General features: G+C 32.4%; 1 protein-coding gene across 2 annotated transcripts; it reads right to left on the bottom strand.

Annotated features, from left to right (window-relative positions):
* Positions 1 to 38: 38 nt before the first annotated feature.
* On the bottom strand, positions 39 to 24,423 carry LOC141459948 (nose resistant to fluoxetine protein 6-like). 2 transcript variants are annotated; one of them, XM_074139507.1, is made up of 14 exons: positions 24,100 to 24,423; positions 15,064 to 15,239; positions 13,438 to 13,522; positions 13,024 to 13,261; positions 8,209 to 8,294; positions 7,573 to 7,772; positions 6,291 to 6,460; positions 5,379 to 5,547; positions 5,111 to 5,304; positions 3,721 to 3,859; positions 2,679 to 2,868; positions 2,469 to 2,611; positions 1,960 to 2,068; positions 39 to 1,811 (listed from the first exon to the last, which is right to left on the bottom strand). In XM_074139507.1, exons 1-14 carry the CDS (start codon positions 24,407 to 24,409, stop codon positions 1,723 to 1,725), a joined length of 2,298 nt encoding a protein of 765 aa, XP_073995608.1. In that variant the 5' UTR covers positions 24,410 to 24,423; the 3' UTR covers positions 39 to 1,722. The 2 variants fall into 2 exon arrangements, with proteins under 2 accessions (XP_073995608.1, XP_073995610.1); XM_074139509.1 differs by lacking the exon at positions 13,438 to 13,522 and having other exon boundaries at positions 41 to 1,811; positions 13,024 to 13,265.
* Positions 24,424 to 25,606: the final 1,183 nt, after the last annotated feature.

Here is a 25,606-nt window from a genome sequence, read left to right on the forward strand (position 1 = left end):
ACGATTGAAATTGTACGTATGTTGAAACAACCAGTAAATTTGCGCTTATTTTATTTTATTTTTTAAAAAAATTATAATCTATACAATAAAATACAAGATTTATTGCAAAAAGTAAGGGTCCAGTAGAATTTATTTGAGAGTTGATGTTTTTGATATGTATGAAATGTTCAGGTCTTTCTGGAAAGAAAATTTAATGGCGTAGTTCGGAACATTCGCTTTCTGACAAATAGATTTAGCAAGGGAGGCTTTTAGAGTTTTGTAGGTAATAAAAAATAAAAATAATAATAAAAAGTAATTTAATCTCACTTGTTTAATTATATATTTTTTAATACTTTTTTACTTCTCCTGAGAGCTGCAATTCTGCCTATACCATAATAACCATGTATATTAACCAGTTAACTGTTTATGACGAAGATATTCGTCTTAAAAAAAAGTGTAAAGTTTTGTGTTATTACGAGTATATTCGTCATGCGTTTTCAATAGTGACCATCGGCAGTTAATTTTGCAGTTTTAGTTACAAACTAAAATATATCCTTAAACTGCAAGAAGTTTGGAATATTTTGAGGCCATGTTGAAATAAAAAGAACTAATAGAAGATTTAGAATGAATTAGTCTTCGTAAATGTATCCTTCTCTTTTATTCATCATTAAATCAATAACGAATTCATATATTATGTTAGGCTAGACCATGCAGTAAGTGGTGCGCCTGGTAATAAAAACCTGGATGAGGATCCTTTTGCTCCCTATTTACCTGTATTCAAGCTTTTGGCTCATGTGCGGGGTTCAAGATTTAGCGATCATCCAAACTGCGTCGTGGGCTACTAACCTGCCAAGAAATTTTCCTGCATAATTGTAGGTATTTTATCATCAGGTCCAGGGATTCATTTCCATAAATACCAGTCAGTATGTTGTGACCTATACGGGATAATTGCAGCAGTGTGCATCCTTTGCAATTGGGTATTTATGCAAGGACAGTATTGAGTAAGCTGTTTACATAGTGGCAACAGGTTATTCCAAGTTTTGTGATTCTTTGTCGGATTTCCTCATAACTCTTTATTATTTGAATGCGTATTTCGAGATAATAAGGTAATTTAGAAAATATTTTGTCCGATCGAAGAAAGTAAAACAGTATGTAGCAAGCTGTTACCAGATCAACAACAATTCCAGCACAACGAAATTTATTTTTGATGTTTTTGATCCCTATTTATGTTAATATAAATAAATGAATAAATGTACATGAAATAAATAACGAAAAAAAAATATAAAAGTCATTTCATTGCAACCAAATTTCATATCAAACATACTCTGGGTTGGACGAACATATTCGTCATTGCTTAATTTGTACGACGCACCTAGGGGACAGATTTTCCAACAAGGTAGAAACAGTTAACTGGTTAAGACTACAAGAAGACAAATTTCTGGAATCATTAATTTCCAAAACCTATATTTATATTTACAGAAATTTACACTTTGTTTACTCTGGAGACAATAAATAGAACAGAAAACCTTACAGTAGGTAACTATAAGTGGCCAATTTGACAGCAGTTGGACACTGGCAAACTCTCTCATATTGTACAGAACAATTAAAAGTATTTTTTGAAATCAATAACATAATTATTTTTAATCAGAATAAATATAAAACATTTACAATACATTTTGTATATTTTAGTTTCCATTTTGCGAAAGTTTAGGCGAGATTTGTATAAATAAAATTAAACGTTCCTTAACTAGATGAATTCTGAGCTGCCACCTGAATTGATCCAGACTCTGTCTCCGGCTGCACATGTGGCTGACTTCTCTTCGGGGGTTCTCCTGCCACAAATGTTTCATCTCACAATTTCTTGTTTATATTTCTTTATTTAGTTGGAATTAATTAATTAAAGTGGTGAAAGGAAACGTAACATAAGAATGGTTTTCATACTTACTTCGTACTTACTATTATTTGTTTCATTCTACTTACTTCTGCCAAAAATTATTTTCTCTATTGTAATTAGAGGTGATTCCAAAAGAACACTGAGTATTGTTGCGCAAATAATTACAAAAAACATGTCTCCAAAAAAGGCTTGTACCTAAATATAGAAAAATAGTTTAAAGAAACTGAATAATATTTATCTTGTTGACAATTTTGTCAACAAGATCTGATAACCTTAGTAGAGAAAAATATATTAAGATCAGAAACTATTATTCTGTGACTTCGAATGAAAATTTTTAAACGTAAAAACAATTAATTTGTGTTTAAAAACGAACTCTACTTTATGTACCTTATTTTTTTTAAAAAAAGTGCAATGCTTTGAAAAAGTTTGAAATGTTGACTGATAATATAACAATACAATTCACTGCTAAAAGTACTCTTAAGCCACTGGCCTAAACTTATCTTGACCCGGCCGAAAAAGTTAGTTATGGATGTTGCTCGCAAGTCTTTTCAAAAATGTATCGGAATACTTGAAACGTCTGTATTTGTCAACATACCTGCCCATAGTCAGTGTAGTATGTAGTCATTCTTCTGGAGCTAATATCATACAAAATGATGGCAACATGAGTTAGATAAATGCAATATGTAAGTCTTCCAAGAGGTCCAAATATTTTTGCAGATAAAAACGTGTTTACTGGTCCTACAAACATAAATCAAGATTTACTAAAGAATTTATAGAGTTCAATGGTATTAAACAATCTATTCACCTCCGTATCCCATTGTACACGCTATGATTATCCACATAAGACCTGCCGTCCAGAAAAGTTTGTAAAATCCAATATAGAAAGCTGATTCAGCTCTGGAGTAAGGACTGTTTAGCTGAATTATGTGAAAACTTCCAAACATGGCGTACAGCATGCAGGTGGCAGCAGCAATCCATAGCAACGCGCTGACAATCTAAATATGTTATTAAAATTACATTAAATGTAAGTATAAACCAATTGGCTAACAGTAGTCACTCTACACAGTAAGAAATGGAACTAGACCACTTAGTAATGTCAAAAAATTAGAAGCACAAACTGAGATCGAAAATTTGGGCGAGCTGAAGTTTAAACTTCTTTCAGTTCGGACTCTCAAGTAGTGGCGAATTACAGACTTTTTACATTTATCTTTTAAAGTAACGATCACATCAATTTCCAAAATTGGGCTAACTTATTTTAAGTAAGGATAATGATAAATTACACCAGAAACAGAGAGCCTAGATATGTTAATACTTCACGGGAAATTATTGCTAACCTGTCATTAAAATAATTATAAAAATTAAATGAATAATCAGTCACATACAGCTGAAGATTCTGAATCATAAATCTGACAAATCTTTGAATTTTTATTGATTCTTTTTTTATTTTTTTGAAAACAGATCTAAGATGTTCTACACTGTTTGCTTCACTTCCCTATATTAACAAAACAAAGTAAAAACAACCTGAAATTAATTAACATTTCTAATTTTCCGAGATTGGCATGTTTTTTCAAAATGCATTAAAGATTACATGTCAATTTCGCTTATAAGTGCAGTGTACCTTTTGTATGGAATAAAGTTAACCGAAGAAACTTATTAAATGATAAATATTGAAGTCATAAGATCAATATTGAAGGTGTAGAACCGCTGTAAGGGAGTCTAGTTCATGCCTGAACTATAAAGATAAAAATAAAAATCCCATTTTGAATAGTACCGAGTAAGAAGAGACATTGGTTCTAGCCGTATTATTTACTAGTGTAAACTGAGTATTAAAACAATTCACCCTTTACCTTATTCATTCTAAATTTAATTTTTTGTTTCCTAAAACCATATAGCAAATATCCAGTCAAGATGCCCACGATGTATCCTGTGATTTTAGTATGGGTGGGAAGATACATCAAATCCATTATTTTGAGCTGTTCTGCTTTGCTGTGAACAATAAACAGGTCTTTTACATTTCCATTTCTAACTTAGAACGAATGCATTAGAAATTGGCAGTTGGCAATACGTATTACAGTTCTTGAGTATTGTGAATAACACACTTCTCTGCCGAATATCATTTGACTGTTATTTCTGGCGTAAAGTTCTTAAGAGGATCACTGATCATTCAAATTTTCGGCTGCTTTCTCAAGAAATAAAATAAAATAAAATGAATAATAATTAAAAAAAAAAAAATCCTTCACAAACTTCTAGATGGAGTAAATTAATTCACAGTTTCAATATTTGAGGAAGCGGACGAATTTCTTTTACAATTTTTCTAACCACTGTATTTCACCTGCTGTATACTGATTCCAAATAATGAAGGCAAAAATATGGATTTTAGGGCTTTGGAATCCTTAATATCTCTCAACGCCTAATCATTAACTCCATACTTAATATCCAAACGAATAATCTAACTTCTTCAGCTGGCACTTGAGAAAACGAATAAACGTCTGTGGTGTTAGTTAAAGAATCCTTCATTGAGGAACGAAAAAGTCGATAGCTTTGGCAATACTCATAGTTTCATAAAAGGCTTTAAAATTGCTGGTAATATCAAAATAGTGAGACTCCAGCAACTTTCTTAAAGGATCCGATTTAAATCATCACAGAGTATGGAAGGTGATGAAGAATTGGCTAGTGTTTATACTTAAACAAATAAGACTCTTCAAATTTATTTGGTGTGTTAAATGGAGAATGATGCTTCTCGTCAATCAGCATTGCTTCAGCTGAAGAAAATAAAAACAGATCTAGAGTATACCCAAAACAGAATCTTAAACTTGAAATCTTAAACAGATTTAAGATATTTCTGACCCAAATTTATAACCAAATTTAATCTTAGGCTCTTCATTGATATCTAACAACCGAAGTAACCTTAAAGGTTTATTTTAATTATGCTGAAGAAGAATATTAACTGTGTTAAATTTGTCTTTCTGTGCACTCCCGCTTTCTGCCTATATCCTTTTTTGCTTTTCTGTGACATCTAATTTCAAACTGATGTTTGTTTTGTGGTAAAAATATAAAAAATAATTTCTGCATGTAAAAAATAGTAAGTTAACAGCTACGACTATTAATTCTATTATAAAATCGACAACCCCATAATACTGATTTGATTGATCAGAAAATATAAACAAAAAATGTAAAATATTTTGTTCATACTTTGAGATGATTTTTGGATATAATGGAGCGGATAGTCTAACTTACTCGGTGCTCATTGGTATTGGCGTTTTGATTCCTTCAAAGTAAGAGATAAGGAATGGTGAAGCTACTGAACCAGCGGCCAGGATCACTACCTCGACGTAGCCGAACTGTGGCCACTTCCACAATGGGTACAGAAGTAACGGTGATAGCCAAAACATTTGCATGTCAGCTGCTAAATACCATGATTGCATCAAGCACTGAAATAGATGCAGCCAATATTATTCTCAAAAATAAACCCTAATATTTATGATTAACCATTAAAATAAATTACATAATTTTCTGGATCAAGGTAATTGTTTAAATAGATAATATTCTGCCACCATCCGACTTTACATTCTTCAGTAGCCGGGCCCATTATTCTGTCCCACATGGGACCATCGCCCAGTCGATAAATCCATGTTGCGGTTAACGCAACCATCATTGCGTAAGCCGGTGTCAGTCTGAAAGATATTACACAGATTATTGTTATAAAATTGTAAATTTTTCTGAACTGGTGAATCCCAACTTGAACTTTGGTTTTTCCATTCTCTTAATCCTAATAAGGGCAAGAGTGGTAATCCTATTATAGTTTAAAAATTAGCTTTTCAGAAGAAATTCTATCCTTGAGATATGAACATAGCACAAAAAATCAAAATCGCAGAAGGCTCAAACATGGCTTTCTATTTTAATGTCGCTTTTCTTGATTTGATACTAAAGTCAGAAGCGATATTTAATTTCTGATCCAGGCGAATTCAAAACACGTTATTTTCGGACAGCTGTACAAGAATAATATTGCAAAAACGTTTTAGATAAACGTGAAGTTTTTTTTAAAAACTTATTTTCATTTAGAATGTCAGCAAGAAAGTAAAGATTATTTCTTTCTATGTGCCGCTAATGGACTACGAAGGTCAAGTTAGTTGGTTCAAAAACTAAGAATTCGTTATCAAACCAGATGATGCTTGAACAAAGATTAATAAGACTATTTTTAAATCATTTTAACTTAATAAATTAGATAAAATGATAAGGAATATATCACAAATTTTTTGCACTTCAAGAGTAAACAAAGATTACCAGCTAGTACCTGAATAGTAACCACATAGTTTGTGAACAATGACCTCAAACTCTCGTACCAAGATTCTGAATTCACTATTTTTTAGTTTTCAAAGCATAATTCAAATTTTTTTTTCTTTTTCATATTATTTACCTTATATACCTGTGTAGGTAATACATTAATAACTCCACTGGCGTATAACGTGGTTTTTTTGCCCTTATAGAACAAAATACATACATGTTCAACATGCCAGAGATCATAAAAAATGTATCCACAGATAGAGGTGCGCTAAATATAAACATTTTTGTCCAATCCTTCAATTGCTGTAAAAAAAAAAAAAAATATTAGGCATAAATAGAACCATAGCAAGTCGTTTGATGAAATATTCGTACATTTAACCCACGGCTTTTTTCGTAGGTACTATTAAAAAATGAGCCATTCGCTGCACTACTCGATTAACTCCATAAAAAAAAGAGAGAGAAATGCGATGAATAATGTACATTGTTTTTTATAATTCTGTTTATAATATCAATTCAAAGAAATTTACCGTTATCATTCACCACCTGCCACTTGAATTTGAGTTGAATTATTGCAACGATTTACATTAGTGCACGAAATTAATCAAAAGGGCGTCTGAAATAAATTATTTAATTTTTGTCATTCATTGATATTAATCTTTATTATTTGGGAAATTTATTATAATTACAAAAAAACTATGACTCAACCAAGTGATTTGACACTTAAATTTTAGATATTACAAAAAGTTGAGTTAAACAGTTTGTGCAATGAACGGTTCAAATAATAGATGGTTATTCATTTTACAAATAGCAAGCGAGCAATGAACAGTTTTTCTCTAACGTGTTCAGGCATTGCCCAAGCGAGCGTAGGATATTATGGAGTACATGCAGTTCCGTATGATTAAAAGATGATCTTCCGTCCCTAAATTAAGAGTAACAGTAATAGGTTGTCTCATGAATTCATGCATCAAACACTTCAACTAATATACTAGGCGCTGAAAGACTAAGCTTACGGATTAGAATCCAAATTATCAGTAAAACATGGAGTTTTACCGATAGGTTATTTTAATGCTGAGGACGTTGCGGTTACTTTAGATAGTTTGATTTGGCAGACTTTATCAAGAATGCTTTACGGTGTGGAGAATAGATTTTGATTAACTGTTTAAATTAGTGAAAGATTAGAACATGTACTTTTTCGATTTACTTGGAATTTCGACTACAATGACAGAATTATTTACGTATTTCTTTTAATATTATTCAGAATTATTATTATTTATTTACTTTTTTAACATTACAGCTGATTAATTGAACTTAACTGCATTTCACAATCACCTAAGTACAATTAAACAAAGTTTTCTTAATTTTCTAGTAATTTTTTAAAAAAGGTTATCAATATATTAATATAGCTACAAAGTTACGTCAGCAATATCCGTGAGATTCGATAGAGGCATGGCTATCAGGTATCTGTATCTGTGACCCATCACCACCCACATGATGCTGATCACTTTTAAACCGTTGAGTACACTCATTGTTTCAGGCGATGATTCTGTGCTGGTCAATTTATTGAAATTTCTGGTCACAGAGAAGGCTAGCACCATCTGAATGCCAGGATGTGCCGCTACAAAAGTCACAAAATACATTTTTGAGGTTTGGAGAAGTAAATTTAAATTCAATTTCACTCATGTAATACTGTTATGTGAAATAGGAGTGGAATTGCTAGAATTCTTAATAAATTATGAGAATTTAACTAAAGGTTTCTTTCTAAAAATGGGTTTAATTTTATGTGAATTCATTTTAAATGAAAATGGATTACTTATTAGTTTGCTGACTAATCAACAATTTTATCGCCTTAAAAATAAGATTAAATACTTTTCTGTATTATCATTATCAGTGCACAGACGATATAAGTAAATAGGTTAGATTAAATAGTTTGGATCTCATATTGATGCAGGTGTTAACTCAAGTGATTGCTTTATCTATTCCACAGTTTGTCTTATAGATTAAATAAATAATTAAATATAAAGAAAGTAATACCTACGCAATGAAATACCTACGTGTGGTCTTGACCAGCTCCTGGAGGCAGACTAGATCTGCTACAGTGCACACCGCTCCCAAGAACAAGATCATCACAATTACCATCCTATAAATTATTTAAATCACATCAGGTTTAAGCGGTGATTGGTAAAAAAAAAAAAAAAAAAAAAAAATAGGTTAAAAATAAGAGCTTATATTTTAAAAACCTTCAAAGAACATTGTGAAGGTGTAAAGAGAATGTAATGAGGAATGACAAACTTCTAGATTCCCAGTGGTATATACTCGTACGAATCAATAGAAGTTATACGTATATATATTTAAGAAAGGCTCAGTCTGCAGCGAGACAAAGATAACCTTGGTTTTCGCACTAGTGAGTAAATATCACAAATGAAAAGAGTGAATAATGTTTTTAATAGTCACACAAGTATTTAATTTTCTTAACAAAAACTTACAGTTTAAAAAGTTAGGTATAAGGGTTGATTAAAATTAATATGATACGCAACTTTTCTAAGAGATTATTTAAAACTAAAATATTATTCATAAAGTATATATTTTAAAATATGTTTAATAAGGCTGGAAATTAGTATTATTGTAAGTCGATAATTGCTAAAATGCTATAGAATACATAAAAAAAAGTAATATGTCATCAGTAAAAATGCAAATTTTGTATCAGTGGAACATAATGCAGTAGGAGCTCGCAGCAAGTTCTTGGTGAAAAAGTATATTCAGAGTGAAAGAAACAGTCAGCCAATCAGAAGTAGTAGAGCAGGCCATTTTTTTTTGCCCGGTATGATTCCTGTTTCGCATTGGCTAAGTTGTAAATGCGCAAAATGGAGAAGATCAGTTATTTGATGTTTGATTGGTTGGTATTTACCACCAATAAATTATAACCTTCCCTTGTAGTTTCCATGACGAGCACCTTTACCACCATGTTCTACTGATACTAAAAGTGAATTTTACCACAATTTTAGATAGGAATATTAACAAATTTTGCCAAGGTTTATCTTGGTTTTTACGTTTAATTGAAGCCTAAATGATCCCATTAGACCAGAATTAAATTAAATATTAGTTTTTATTTATTTTGAAGTATGTACACAATAAAAGTAATAAATGCTCCATTGAATTTAAATATTTAACATTAAAAATATTTTCATTCACTGTTGAACTAATAAACCGAACATGTTTTCATTTTGTGTACGCTACTTAAACTAAATTTTAATTACAAACTACAAATTTATTTCACAAAACCTTTGAAATTAAAATTAACATGGTTTGCTTAATTATTTTGATAATAATTAAATTACCTAAAAGGAAAATCTTTTTCTAAGAGATAATTTAAAACTTTTAATTGAAGAATTAACTTAAACCAACGATTTTCATTTAAAATAAATAAATAAAATAATAGAATTTTAAATATAATACGAGGGTCGTTTGAAAAGTCCGTGCAAAGTCAGAGAGATAGCACCACTGGCGCGTATCGAGGTTATGTTTAGTTAGTAGCATCTCTTGGAAGAACACACACCAAGTTTCAGCCAGATCTGTCTATTTCTTTGTGTTTGGCATTCGTTTGAATCGAGGAAGTCGAGTGATTTTCAAAAAAATGGACGAAAAAGAATTTCGTGTGTTGATTAAACACTACTTTATGAAAGGCAAAACGCCTCAGGAGACTAAAGAGAAGCTTGATAAACATTATGGTGACTCTGCACCTTCGATTAGAACAGTTTATAAGTGGTTTCAAAATTTTCGGGGTGGCCATATGGGCACAAGTGACGCTGAACGTTCTGGACGCTCTGTTGAGGTTACTACTCCAGAAATCATTGATAAAATCCATGATATGGTGATGGATGACAGACGAGTGAAGGTGCGTGAGATTGCTAGTGCTGTGGGCATCTCGAATGAACGGCTAGATAATATTTTGCATCAACATTTGGACATGACAACGCTATCCGCAAGATGGGTGCCGCGATTGCTCACGCTTGACCAAAAACGAAATCGTGTGAAGTGTTGCAAGGACGGTTTGCAGCTTTTCCAGAAGTATCCGCAGGACTTTAAGCGTCGTTTCGTCACTGTGGATGAAACATGGATACATCACTACACTCCTGAGACCAAAGAACAATCTAAACAATGGGTTGCCAAGGGGGAATCTGCGCCAAAAAAGGCGAAGACCGTTCCTTCGGCCGGAAAGATTATGGCGACTGTCTTTTGGGATTCGCAAGGAATAATCCTCATCGACTGTCTGGAAAAGGGTAAAACTATTACAGGTGCATATTATTCATCGTTATTGGACCGTTTGAAAACCGAGCTGCAAGAAAAACGCCCACGATTGGCCCACAAAAAAGTCCTTTTCCATCACGACAACGCTCCAGCTCACACCTCAGCAGTTGTGGTCGCAAAATTAATGGAAATAGGGTTCCAACTCGTTTCACATCCCCCCTATTCTCCAGACTTGGCTCCCTCGGACTACTATTTGTTCCCCAATATGAAGAAATGGCTGGCGGGTAAAAGATTTTATTCAAACGAGGAGGTGATTGCAGAAACGAATGGCTATTTTTCAGACTTGGACAAATCCTATTATTCGGAAGGGATCAACAAACTAGAGCAGCGTTGGACGAAGTGTATAAGCCTAAAAGGAGACTATGTTGAAAAATAAAAAAGGTTTGCCCCAAAAAATTAAGTAGTTTTCATTTTTGCACGGACTTTTCAAACGACCCTCGTAGTATAAAATAATAGAATAAATAATAATAGAATTTTTTAAATTTTTCAGTATCATAATTTTTGTTATTTTGTATACCTTTTCCTTTTCTGTGATTGATAGTTTGATTATTATAGGGTATAAGATATTGTGATCAATCGAAATTAAATGGATTAAATCCTACCGGACAGTTTTAATTTATACGAGTATTCTTATATTTGTCCATTGTAGTCGCTTAACTAGTGCTGCACGAGACCGAGTCAAGGCGAGACTTTATGCAGTCTCGGTCTCGGTCTCGGTCTCGGTCTCGGATTTTTGAATTTTTGTTTAAGTATTAAAAGCGGTTTGCTATTAATAATCTTTTCAAAAAATGTTATTATTTTCTAATAATTATTTTAATTTATATATTGGTAATGAAAATGTGTGTAAAAGAAGACAACTACTTACACTTCAATGCATCATATATTACTATTACTGTTATATATCTTTATATAATTTCAAAAAGATGTTGAAAACGCGCCAAATGAAAGACCCAAATAACATATCTGCCTGCTATAACAAGTCGATTCGTGAAATAAAAAATACACCTCCCAATAAACTTCCCGCTCCATTAGTTATGGCTGTTGGTGAAGATAAAGAATCTGATGGTTCACCTTTTGACGACGAAGACGACTGCATCAATATTTTTGCACCATTTGCTCAAAAATCAGCAAATATCACCGAAGCATGGAAGACAGAAATAATTAATTACACCAAATTAGACCAAGCACTAGTAGACGTTGACATTTTAGAATGGTGGAAAACACTTAAGACTTCCTTCAAAAATTTGTCTAGAATGGCAAAAGATATTTTTAGTATCTGTGCAACTTCAGTGCCATCGGAAAGATTATTTTCGGAAGCTGCGATGTTAATGACCAATAGAAGATCTCTAACTTCTAACTCAGTAAAAGCTCTTTTATGTATCAATGCTTGGGCAAAGTGTATCTTAAAAACGAAAATTTGTGGCAATATTTTTTAGGTGCATAGATAGTCTTTTTTTTCAAATTCACTAATTCCAAAATTCTAAAATATAATTCAAATAATATCAAAGTTCAAAGTATTAGATTATTAATAGTGATATTTATGAAATTGAATGAATGTATGATATGAATAGTGAAATTTAGTGAATTTATGTAAAAATTATGTAATTCGAAGGGGGCCGCCACGCCCACGGTAGCCGAGCGGTGCGAGACCTGCGAAGCTAATGTGTATTGTGGTATTGGGTTCGATTCCCGGTCTTAGGCCTTGGATTTTATTTAATGGTTAATATGAGAAATTTACAGTAAAGTATGTTTGCTAGTCGCCTCCGTCCGCGACACCTAATTGGTAGTTGGACGTAAAGCCCTGCCTGAAAAAATAGGCGATTACTTTACTTTGCTTACTTTACTTATGTAATTCGAAGTCAAATAGATGTAGTAATATTGAACATATATAATAAAATCGTATCTTTTAATAATTAATTCAATACCCGTAATGATTATTTATTAATAAAGAACACAATTTTATAATTTTGTAGCTAAAAATTAATATTGAAAAACCGAGACGAGACCGAGATTTCTCGACGAGATATATATCATGTCTCGATCTCGGTCTCGGTCTCGGTTTTTCAATATTAATTTTTAGCTACAAAATTATAAAATTGTGTTCTTTATTAATTCTCGTTTCTCTTGCAGCACTACGCTTAACGTTACTATGAAATTATCTAAATGTGGGATACCGAGATATTCCACATTTGGGACGTCGGGCGAATGTAAATTATTATAGTGACTACTTGGTATTATTTATTATTAAAGAGTAAATTGAACTCTTTATTGCTTAAATAAAGAGTTCAATTAACTTTTACTAATAAAAAATTTCAAAAAGTAATTAATGAAATCTCTAGTGTTCCTAGATTGATGGAAACTTACATACGATATAATTCCTGATAATGAAAGTAGTCTATATCTTAATGCTATTTACCCCAGATAAGACAAATCCTAGCGAGGATTTTTTATTTTTTAAATAATTTATTGATAAATAAAGTCATGTTATTGAACATAATGTGTTTGTGAATAATGCTGTTAATTAAATATCGCTAAATTTCAAATATCGGAATGGTACTCACATGACTAGCCACTCCGCTACTGTATAATTTGGTCTGGAGTACAAATGACAGTCCTTTGCATCCACAGACGTGACCACTTGGTAGCCAGTTCCATTGATAAAGAAATTGATGGGGAAAAGAACCGTATTATAAAGATGTTCAATGAGGTAGGCTGGACAATCCGATGGGAAACATTGTCCCATAGTTAGGGTTAGCGTATTAGATCCGAGAAGCAGACTGATTGGTTGTTTCACTCCGTCTATCTATTCAAAATTTATTGGTGAATAAATTGTAGAAACCTTATTGTTCTGTATTATTCTAGTTGAACATGGCACTAGAAAGATGTTAATATTTATTATTTTTTTTAAAAATAAATCAATTAGTTTGGAAAGAACGTTAATTAAAAAACTAAGAAAAGTAATTCTCATTGATTACCAGAAAAGATAATTGTATTTATTTTGTAACTTCCTTTGGTTCTTAATGGGTTAAAGTGTGCGGAGATAAGAATTTCTTTCTTCAACTATAAAATATTAATAAAATAATTATATTACAATGTTAGTTAATAAGTTTGCTCATTACTTTAGTTTGGGAACACTAAGCACTGTTCAAATTCCGTTATGAGCTTTTGCTTTTGAAATCCCTAAGGTTTAATTCCGAGCATTGAATAGTACCAGAAATCCTGTTTGCCTTCTATTTTTCATTAGGCTGATAAAATGATTTAAAATTTTGGGAAAGCTACTTGCTAGTACTAATTACTAGTAATCAATTTGGCTTCCGTTCATGTCACTATACGTCAGTCACTACACGTACAGATGCAAGCAACAAAATATTCCCTAATTTGGTGTGAAAACTAGTCTTGAAACAAGCATAAACTTTTTTTCAAAGCGGCACAGCCCTTAGATGATGAGCCAAGTTTGCCATTAACCTTCCAGCGGGCGCGCGTATCTCACAGATACACGCATAGACTAAAATAATCGCAGTTTAGAGACGGAGCGGCGGAGGATGCTGCCCTTTAAGCAATGCTACACCCTCATGACTAGTTTCCTTCAGTTAATCTTAAAAAATCTTATCTTGTTTGGGGTTGTACATTTCTTTGCAATTGCCGATCTGTGCCTCACATATACTCGCGACCATTCGAGTAAGTTTCCTGACTTATCAATTATTTATATTTTTTCTTTTATACGTGTTCATCAAATTGAACTATTTTCAACATTGTTTATAAGAATATTGTTTTCTACTGACAGAAAAAGACATAGTATATCTCAGATACGAGGAGGAAATAACTGCGAACACTTTTAGACAGTCTAGTGGCTGAACATGCTGATGGTAATTATTACACTTATTGGCTTGTAAAAAATAAAAAGTACTGTCGTTTTCTGAGTCTTTTTTTATTTGTTACTCCATTATTAATAATTACAGATGTTATTTAATTAATTTCATTCCTTCTATTGATAGAAAAAATTAAAAATACCAAAGTTTATCTGTAAGATACGCGCGCCCGTTTTTGTAACTTTTTGGGCGCGCCCGCTGGAAGGTTAAAGTAAAAATTATTTCATTCTTCTATAGACTAGATTTAAAAATGGAAAAATGAATATAAATAAACCAAAATCTCTTCGCATTTTCTTTAATCTTAAATAGAGATTTTCGTCCACAATCAAACGGAATGGAACATTCCAATGACTGCTTTGGTATAATCTCCCTCGTTCTTCATTCGTTAAATTAAATTTTACGGGAAGTTCCTCTATAGTAAGGCATGCTGCAACATGTCCTCTTGGCCTGTGTTTCAATACTATAATGCGGATAAGTTTATTATTCAGAGGAATTGTTCTTGAAAAATTTGACTGAAATAAAATTGAAGTTAGCACATAAAATAATCACGCTACGCTACTGGGGGTTATGACAAATGCAAGAAATAAAGTAACAGATACATTCTGTTAATTTTTCTTTATGTTCCTTTTCTCATTTAATATTTGCAATTAATATTTAAAATGATGGAGATTCCAAAATAAATACATTAATTAAAAATTAATGATAATACTATCAAATATCTAAAATCCATACCTCTAAAGTAACATTAGGTGGCAATGATATTTGCAAATCAACGAGGCAGTGCTGGCCGTACATGGTGTAGTTATGATCGAGAGGTGCATTGATGCGAACACATTCGTCATAATGTCCTAAGTTAACGAAGTGGCCGTTGAGTAGTCCAGATTGAATTTTGCTAGTTGAATCCACCACTGAAATAGCAAAATCATATTAATCTTATAATTTTCTTTTTTTAATTATTTTATTCGCGTTATTACTACTTCCAATACTTAAACAAAGAACGTAAATAAAGTGAATTCTCAATGATTATTTAATTTCAAAAAGAAAAGTTAGTGTAAGTCAATGAAAAGGATTAATTTGTTTAATTTAATAAATTTCATCAACGAAAATGGGTTCGTTTTAAGCAAGAAAGTTTTCGACGTCGACATGAATACGGTTTTTACTAAATTTTAATTTGAACCGTTTTTTACAAAATTTCGAAATTGATATCTATTTCTAAATACTTGTGCTACGGTCTCGAGACTTCATTAAGTGTGAATGAAGAGAATATCTCGGATAGCAAAACCATGGTTTCTGTATTGGTGATATTGTCTCATCCAATACCACGGCTTCCACCAAAATTCGTAAATTCGGAAATTTAAAACTTCACCGACTTTGTCGAATTTGAATATGAATGAATCTTTTAAAATGTAGTTTATTTATTGTGTTTTTGCTTTTTTTGCCATTTCAGTGAACGCATGGCCTTATCACCTATTAAATATGTTAAGCATTAACTAAGATTTTTTTTTTTTTTGGAGGCCAATTAACTCCAAATCAGAAATCGCAGGAGGCGGAAATTTGATATCTAGTTCTAGTGCGCATGTCCAGGCAGAAAATAAGCTTATATGTAAAATTGTCTATCAAAAGAGCCAATTTCATGAATCAATATTTCAGTATTTTTAATTTTTTGAACAGCTCTTTCTATAAGCTGTGTAATTTTACTAATTGCACACAATTAGTTGCAAACTTCTCATAAATGTATAGTATTAAATGTTAACAATTATAATTTTTGAATTTCTCAATTTTTTGAAATTTTTAAGTGTCCTTGAACATTAAAAACTGGATTTTTTAACAGAAAATTTAATGCTATTTCGAATAGAGCTATAAGATTTGTGGTAATGTTGGCACATTTGAAATTATTAGCAATTTTATATGGTAAGGTGGTAAAAAGTTTTCGAAAATGATTGAAATGCCTCCCAAAAGTTGAATATTTCGAAAACAGTTTATCATATATTTTTTTTTTTGTTCAATTTAAATTGTACTATTTTGGATTCCTAGAGTTTGGCCATTAGACACTGAGACATTCTGCCTTATGCGTAGAAAAAAGAATATTTGTATTTATTTTGGCCGGAAGTAGCTCTTAACGGCCACGCTAAAAAACACGATGAAGTAAAGGACACTTCACTTGCCATATCCTTGAGTGAACAATTGACATTGTTATTGTTGTTACGTTTGAGTCAAAATTACTTCAGTTTAGATGAAGAGGGATAATTTTCAATTACTCATTCGTTTTTTCCCCAACTGTTATCTTGATTTATCAAGCTTCAAGGTATAATGTAATAAATTGAAATTCTATTCCTCTACCAAAAATATTTCATTAGTTAGCACTTACAATATTATAAGAATTGCTATAAATATGCATCATTTTAAGCTAATCACAGAATCAATACTCATATCTTTTGGAAATTTTGGATTCAATATTTATTGATAAACACTGCGATAAATATTTATTTATCAATATAATAATAGCTAAATTATATCGTTTAATTTATCTGAAAACAATAGTTTCGAAATAAATCTTAGTTCATAAGTTTCTTGAACTGCCAACTTGAATTTCGCATGATTTATGGACACCAACTAGATTTCTTAGCAGAAATAGGGAACTCCAATACAATTACTTTAATCTGGCTAATAGAAACCTTGAGATGCAGCGATGATGGACGAGAACGAGAGCCATTGATTCATTGAAATTCCTAAATGTTCATTGAAGGTTAAAAGTTCGAGGCGTAGGAATTATTTTCACTAAAAATCGGATTTTTTTAAACATAAATTATGTTGGTCGCACTGTGTAACATCCTACACTACATGAACAGGACACACTTTAATGACCTTCATTAGAGCAACACCATGACTTTGTTAATTACTAAATTTGATGTACACTGGATCCAGTATTACTAATTTGTTTTTCACGATCCATTTTCGTCTCAATTCAGGCAGCATAAACACTCTACAATAATTAAATTTTATCTCTCTTTTCTTGAAAAGGCCTAGCCTTTATGTATCTTTTTGAACGTTCCATCTATTGGTAATGGTTAGAGACCAGGAAATTGATGAAAACATTGACCATTATTTTGTTCCAATCTTTATACATTTTAAATTTAAAATATTTCGTTACGTTGTAGCAGAAATAATTGATCTAAATTAAATATTAAGTACATTTTTTATTTAACGAGTATTATTAGCAAATTTATCATTTTATGAAACCAAATATTTTCGAAAAAGTAATGGCACAATAGCTCCAATTATTGAAACAACAAATAAAAATAAACGATATTTTTTTGCAATTTCCATTTTGTAAACTTCAGTGCGGCGTAGTGCCTCCATACTGCATTGGAATGGTACAATAACCGACTTTATTGAATACTTGATTCAAACCCAAAATATTTTTTTTTTTTTTACAATTGGTATTGTTTAGAAACGAGGGTCTAACTTTATCAATTTTTCAGCATTTATTTTTTTAGCGTAACTTTATTCTTTACGCCGTTTATATACAGCGTTTTTATGGTGTCCGAAAAAAAGAATAATTATTATCCAATGGTTATTTAAATTACGAGTAGTATTATAAATGCAACTAACTAAATAAAGCATAGTACGAGGGTCGTTTGAAAAGTCCGTGCAAAGTCAGAGAGATAGCACTTCTGGCGCGTATCGAGGTTATGTTTAGTTAGTAGCATCTCTTGGAAGAACACACCAAATTTCAGCCAGATCGGTCTATTTCTTTGTGTTTGGCATTCGTTTGAATCGAGGAAGTCGAGTGATTTTCAAAAAATGGACGAAAAAGAATTTCGTGTGTTGATTAAACACTACTTTATGAAAGGCAAAACGCCTCAGGAGACTAAAGAGAAGCTTGATAAACATTATGGTAACTCTGCACCTTCGATTAGAACAGTTTATAAGTGGTTTCAAAATTTTCGGAGTGGCCATATGGGCACAAGTGACGCTGAACGTTCTGGACGCCCTGTTGAGGTTACTACTCCAGAAATCATTGATAAAATCCATGATATGTTGATGGATGACAGAAGAGTGAAGGTGCGTGAGATTGCTAGTACTGTGGGCATCTCGAATGAACGGGTACATAATATTTTGCATCAACATTTGAACATGACAAAGCTATCCGCAAGATGGGTGCCGCGATTGCTCACGCTTGACCAAAAACAAAATCGTGTGAAGTGTTGCAAGGACGGTTTGCAGCTGTTCCAGAAGAATCCGCAGGACTTTAAGCGTCGTTTCGTCACTGTGGAGGAAACATGGATACATCACTACACTCCTGAGACCAAAGAACAATCTAAATAATGGGTTACCAAGGGGGAATCTGCGCCAAAAAAGGCGAAGACCGTTCCTTCGGCCGGAAAGATTATGGCGACTGTCTTTTGGGATTCGCAAGGAATAATCCTCATCGACTATCTGGAAAAGGGTAAAACTATTACAGGTGCATATTATTCATCGTTATTGGACCGTTTGAAAACCGAGCTGCAAGAAAAACGCCCACGATTGGCCCACAAAAAAGTCCTTTTCCATCACGACAACGCACCAGCTCACACCTCAGCAGTTGTGGTTGCAAAATTAATGGAAATAGGGTTCCAACTCGTTTCACATCCCCCCTATTCTCCAGACTTGGCTCCCTCGGACTACTATTTGTTCCCCAATATGAAGAAATGGCTGGCGGGAAAAATATTTTATTCAAACGAGGAGGTAATTGCAGAAACGAATGGCTATTTTTCAGACTTGGACAAATCCTATTATTCGGAAGGGATCAACAAACTAGAGCAGCGTTGGACGAAGTGTATAAGCCTAAAAGGAGACTATGTTGAAAAATTAAAAAGGTTTACCCCAAAAAATTAAGTAGTTTTTATTTTTGCACGGACTTTTCAAACGACCCTCGTATATGCTTGCTTGATATTTTTTATTTTATTTCTTTCTTATGTTTGGAACAAATATTTCGATAAATATTAAATTGGTTTGGTAGATCTAAGAAAAAGATCCTTTTTGAAAAGGGCTTAATTTCGGGTCAAAAAATTTTACAAATCGGGAAAGAGGAATTATCAAATACCCTAAACACCATATTTCAAAATAAAGAACCTTGTAATGCAACGAAAATAATAGCAACGGTAATAAATGTAAATACATTTTGTATACGCCAGTGGCCTCGCGATTTTCTCTCTTCTGAAGAGAGTAGCTAATCCTGGAGACGACTTAGGGAGTGCTATCACTGCTATCAAACTTCTCCCCTCAATTAGTGAGTTTGTAGTGGTGTCAGCTATTGTCATTGTTACTTATGGAGTATCTAGCGCTGGTGTAACTTAACTAATAAAATTGTATGAACAAAATTCTTGTGGATAATAAATTATTATTATTTTAAAGGAACATAGAAAATCAGTCTTTACTATGTTTATATATTACGGTTTTGCGTCACGTACACTTTTTCTGCATTGATATGAATTTGCTGGCAGGAAGTGACGTTTGCGGAAGTATTTTCTTCATGCGGTCACAACACTCTTTTTTGGCTCGTGTCAAAATGTTACCCACTTCTAAAAAATCTTGGGGCATTAATCTACTAATTACTACTTTATAATACAAAAGTACAATACTTATACATCTTTTTTTACTAATTAATTGTAATGACGTAAGTACTATATCTTCGGTACATTCAATTGGTCAGATATTAAAGCTTTCTTTCGACTACTAATAACTCCTAGTTATTGAACTAGGAGGTCAGTACAACTGGATTTCAAAAGAAAGTTGCATATTAAAGCCAAAATCACAACGACTAAAAGATCTATTGCTTGTTTTTAAGTGTATGTCACAGAATATAAGCGTTCATAAAAAGTATAATGTGTAAATGAGTGTGAGATTTCAATAACGCAAACTAAGTCGCTTATTCGTTACACGATTTTATACAAATGCTGGCGATACCTTTACCTTAGTGTGAAAAAACAGTAGGTTTGAATGCTGAGCAACAATATTCAGCAGAATATACTACAGTTATAATTCGTGTAATCATATCCATGATATCGATTAGAGCTTGTCTTGCAGACTCAGAAATTTATTAACTATTATGGCCCGGCAGTTAGTTAGCCCACATTCATCTTGGATGCCAGGTGGCTTGATTCAAGTCTGCTTAAAATCCCCAAGTCGCTTTCGCCAAGGCTAATATAACCCTGAAGAGTTATTGTCTTCTGATCAATGATAGCATTAAGTGAAACGACAACTTTAAATTCTTTTGAAAGTTGGTAATATTTATAGACTTACAACCTGCCATTTTAATTTGGGAAACATATTTTAAAAACGTCTCCTTCCTATAACCACAACTCACCTAACTAAACAAACTTTTGAAGACTCAGATTCCACAGTAAACTCAATGTCCAAAATAAAACGATTGGAATCTTTTAAATTGTGAATAAATAGGAGCTGTGTACTGACTGTGAATGTGTCAACATCGCTCTCCATATAAACTTTGTTTTCAGTAGTTTACGTGCGTTTTCTAAAGTTAAAATTTGTATCAACGGATTCATCTTAAAAATTACTTATTGGTTTAAGTTTGTTGTTTGTTTTACAGTCTTTTTGTCTGTGGTTAATCTACTTTTGATAAGAAAATTTGCGAAGATAATTCAGACAAGTTAATTGTTGAGGGCAAAGGTTCACAATCCCTTACTGAAATGGAACTTACTGAAGGTGGGAGTTAGATATGTTTTCTATTATTCTATCTAAGTTGAAATGACTAATCTCAGAAATGATCAAAATAATTTGGCAAACATTGTCTCTAGATTTCAAAAAATTTTAAAAAAGTTAAACTGAACTTGAAGAAAATTTCGAAGTTGTAAAAAGAAAACTCTACTTTGAAATCTGAAGTTAAAAAATTTAATGATTTGTGAAAAATACCATCTCAAAATTTTTGTAGTTCCTAAACTTAACGAAGAAGACTTATTTCAAGTTTTGTTTACACCAGGGCAAGCGTGAGATTACGAACTCACAAAAGATAGGATTGATTTCTGCTTCCGCACAAGATCGAACAGAAATTTGGATTCACCATTCATATTTTGTTGAAATTTAACAGTACTATAGAAAAAGAAGCGTTTTTGCTTAAGAGAAACGAATCAAAATTTGTTAACTTCCGAAATTATGGTTCCTGCTATACCTAAACGGAAAATTTACATAAATTAATACATGTTTCCATATTATTATTAGTGCCGAGACCGAGACCGAGACTTGAGCAACCGAGACCGAGACCGAGATCGAGACATGATATATATCTCGTCGAGAAATCTCGGTCTTGTCTCGGGTTTTCAAATATTAATTTTTAGCTACAAAATTATAAAATTGTGTTCTTTATTAATAAATAATCATTACGGGTATTGAATTAATTATTAAAAGATACGATTTTATTATATATGTTCAATATTACTACATCTATTTGACTTCGAATTACATAAGTAAAGTAAGCAAAGTAAAGTAATCGCCTATTTTTTCAGGCTGGGCTTTACGTCCAACTACCAATTAGGCGTCGCGGACGGAGGCGACTAGCAAACATACTTTACTGTAAATTTCTCATATTAGCCATTAAATAAAATCCAAGGCCTAAGACCGGGAATCGAACCCAGTACCACAATACACATTAGCTTCGCAGGTCTCGCACCGCTCGGCTACCGTGGGCGTGGCGGCCCCCTTCGAATTACATAATTTTTACATAAATTCACTAAATTTCACTATTCATATCATTCATTCATTCAGTTTCATAAATTTCACTATTAATAATCTAATACTTTGAACTTAGGTATTATTTGAATTATATTTTAGAATTTTGGAATTAATGAATTTAAAAAAAAAAACTATCTATGCACCTAAAAAATATTGCCACAAATTTTCGTTTTTAAGATACACTTTGCCCAAGCATTGATACATAAAAGAGCTTTTACTGAGTCAGAAGTTAGAGAAGATCTTCTATTGGTCATTATCATCGCAGCTTGTGAAAATAATCTTTCCGATGGCACTGAAGTTGCACAGATACTAAAAATATCTTTTGCCATTCTAGACAAATTTTTGAAGGAATTCTTATGTGTTTTCCACCATTCTAAAATGTAAACGTCTGTCTACTGGTGCTTGGTCTAATTTGGTGTAATTAATTATTATTGTCTTCCATGCTTCGGTGATATTTGCTGATTTTTGAGCAAATTTTGCAAATATATTGATGCAGTCGTCGTCGTCGTCGTCAAAAGGTGAACCATCAGATTATTTATCTTCACCAACAGCCATAACTAATGGAGCGGGAAGTTTGTTGGGAGGTGTATTTTTTATTTCACGAATCGACTTGTTATAGCAGGCAGATACGTTATTTGGGTCTTTCATTTGGCGCGTTTTTAACATCTTTTTGAAATTATATAAAGATATATAACAGTAATAGTAATATATGATGCATTGAAGTGTAAGTAGTTGTCTTCTTTTACACACATTTTCGTTACCAATATATAAATTAAAATAATTATTAGAAAATAATCACATTTTTTGAAAAGATTATTAATAGCAAACCGCTTTTAATACTTAAACAAAAATTCAAAAAACCGAGACCGAGACCGAGACTTGAGCGACCGAGACCGTGACCGAGACCGAGACTTGAGCGACCGAGACCGAGACCGAGATCGAGACTGCATAAAGTCTCGCCTCGTCTCGGTCTCGTGCAGCACTAATTATTATTCACTCTATCAAAAATTGTATCAACTGGGTCTTAATGGGGCATTGAAACTTATTTGGTTCCGCAGTACAGGTTGTTGGTTAAAATGAATGAGACTTCACCACCTATTTTGATTAAATATGACAAAGATATTCAGAAGTTGTGCCCTTCAACGAGTAATCTTCCAGTAGAGGATTTACATGAAGACGGAAATGAAACTGATACCTCATCAATAGTATCTACAAAATCAAACAAGTCTCTTAAAAGGAAGAAATTATCTCAGTGTATTGGACCATTGCTCTTCTTACCATACTCTTCCATACTCTTTTAAGGAAGAACTCCTCTCATTACGACCACATCCTAAACATCAACTCTCCTGTACAAACGAAGGAAAGTGAGAATGTCGGGGAAATTGTTTTCAAAATTCAAAATTAGAAGATACAACATCTAAAATTATAGGTGAGAACGTATGTAAATTATATGAAAAGGAGATAGATAATTGGATAACTATTATTTGTAATTGTCCAAATTCTAAGTGATCAGAGAATTAAGTTTTAAAGAAAGAAAAAAGTCAAATTACTACTGAAAGATTACTGGCCAAGATAAGAAAAATTTATTTCATTTTTATAAATGTATGGATTTTATTTTAAAATTGAGAGAATTTTTACTTTTTACCTAAATCATACTTGTTTGCATTTATTTTGATTTTAATCTTTGGTTGTCTGGACAATGTGCCAAAATGTGTATTGTTTGTGTTACGCTATTATTATTATCTCTTAGTATGGCACTTCGCAATATTTACTATGAGCAAACTTACTTTAAAATTTTTGATTTGTTTCATATATTTCTTTTTTCTTGCTTTTTGGAACCCTTCACTAAATTTTTTATTTTATTATTGTTATTTAATATCGATCGAACACAACTCCAACATTGAAACAATGTATTTCTATTACAATAAATACATAAATTTTGAATAAATAAAATGTAAATTCAAGTCTAAATCTTTGAGAAATGTTTTTTATTAAAATGAAAAAGCTAAGTACCAAAAAGCTAAATGTTACACTCACTTTTTAATGCCCACATGCTGGCATTTTTTAGACTTCCTAAGTATTTGCTTAAAGCAAAAGCACAACGGTACACATCTTGAGTGGTCGCTGGGTTTTCAAAAGCATCTTTCACATCATCTAATATTTTTAATATAGCATCAAATATTCCATTAATTGAAAATAAATGTTTATTGTCTTCTATTAACTGTAACACTATGCTGGGATGCGTGGCATCTGTATAGTGAATATTCGGATCGAATCTAAATTGTTCGCATGAAGTTAGAGTGATTAGGTAAGTTAGTAGCACTATGTAGCACCTCCGCAGCCACATCTCAACACCTTACATCTATCTACATACTGAATTTTGAAATTAGCCTATCAATTTGTTAATTTAAGTGCTTCAACTTATCTTATCTCACTTTCTGTAAATACCCTTATAAAACTGATAAATACAATCCAGTTTGATTCATTGGGATTTTACTATAGCGAATGGAAATCTCTGATAAAATATTGGCTTTCTTGTAATTCGGCTAACATCGGCAATTTTAGTCCAAATTAATCACATGTCCGATTTCCTTTATATTCCTTTATATGAAGACCTATGTTGGACCTTTGACATTTGGAATTGGATGATTAGGTTTGAGAAACTGATCTCATAGTTGACGCAGAATTGCACTTCGTTGTGATGCAACCTAGGCTTTTAAAAGTAAGTATGCGTTTAGGACAGGGGTCGGCAACCCACGGCTCGCGAGCCGCATGCGGCTCTTTTAACCAAATTTTGTGGCTCTTCAGCCTGTCCAAAATAAATTGTATATTTCAATTTTATTGAAACAAATGAAAATTTCATTTATTAAAGTAAAGATATTTTTTCAAAAAGAATTTTAAATGTGATAGGTTTGAAATTGAATAGAATTATATTAAAATACAGTACGTAATTATACAGTACTGCCGCCATTTTCATTCAAACACAGGTTTAGTTATTATTTTTTTTGTTTACTTACTTTGCAATATATGAAAATAAATAAATAAAACATTTAAACGTTATTGAATATCATAAAATAATAATTTGTGAATACAAATGATCTACTACAACTTTTTACACTATCATCCTTGCGGCTCTTGGTAAGATTAATTAAAATTATTTAAGAAGAAATGGCTCTCTACTTGAAATAGGTTGCCGACCCCTGGTTTAGGACATTACATTCTTTGCTAGAGAACTAGTGTATAAAATAGTTTCTTTTGCCGGTTGAATGACTATTTAGCTCTTAATTCAATGCGCGCCACTGACTAGGGAAAACTAAATAAAAACTATTTCTAAAAGAACTGGCTAAATTGTATGACGAGCAGAGTAACGTCCTGAAGAGAGGACCTGAATGCGATTGGGTGTACCTGCCGATGGTCTAACGTCCTTCTGTACTCGGTTGCTTCTACCGTTCTGAACCTAACAGGCTCTACCTGCCTGTCCGCCTTTTTTCCCAAATAGTGTATTTCCCAATTCTATTAGACTACTACAGCTTGGACGCCTAAT

The sequence above is a fragment of the Rhodnius prolixus genome, unplaced genomic scaffold (assembly GCF_049639745.1).
Source record: "Rhodnius prolixus isolate KJV_2025 unplaced genomic scaffold, Rpr scaffold_1, whole genome shotgun sequence".
Classification (NCBI taxonomy): Eukaryota; Metazoa; Arthropoda; class Insecta; order Hemiptera; family Reduviidae; genus Rhodnius; species Rhodnius prolixus.

Bases quoted from the DNA above. Each gene is read 5' to 3' on its own strand.
- LOC141459948 (XM_074139507.1), bottom strand. From the start codon at position 24,409: ATGTGGCTGCGGAGGTGCTACATAGTGCTACTAACTTACCTAATCACT. The intron at 15,240-24,099 runs GTGAGTGTAACA...TTGCTATTTCAG, and splicing joins CAGCATGTGGGCATTAAAAA to TGGTGGATTCAACTAGCAAA. The intron at 8,295-13,023 runs GTGAGTACCATT...AATAATTTATAG, and splicing joins GTAGCGGAGTGGCTAGTCAT to GATGGTAATTGTGATGATCT.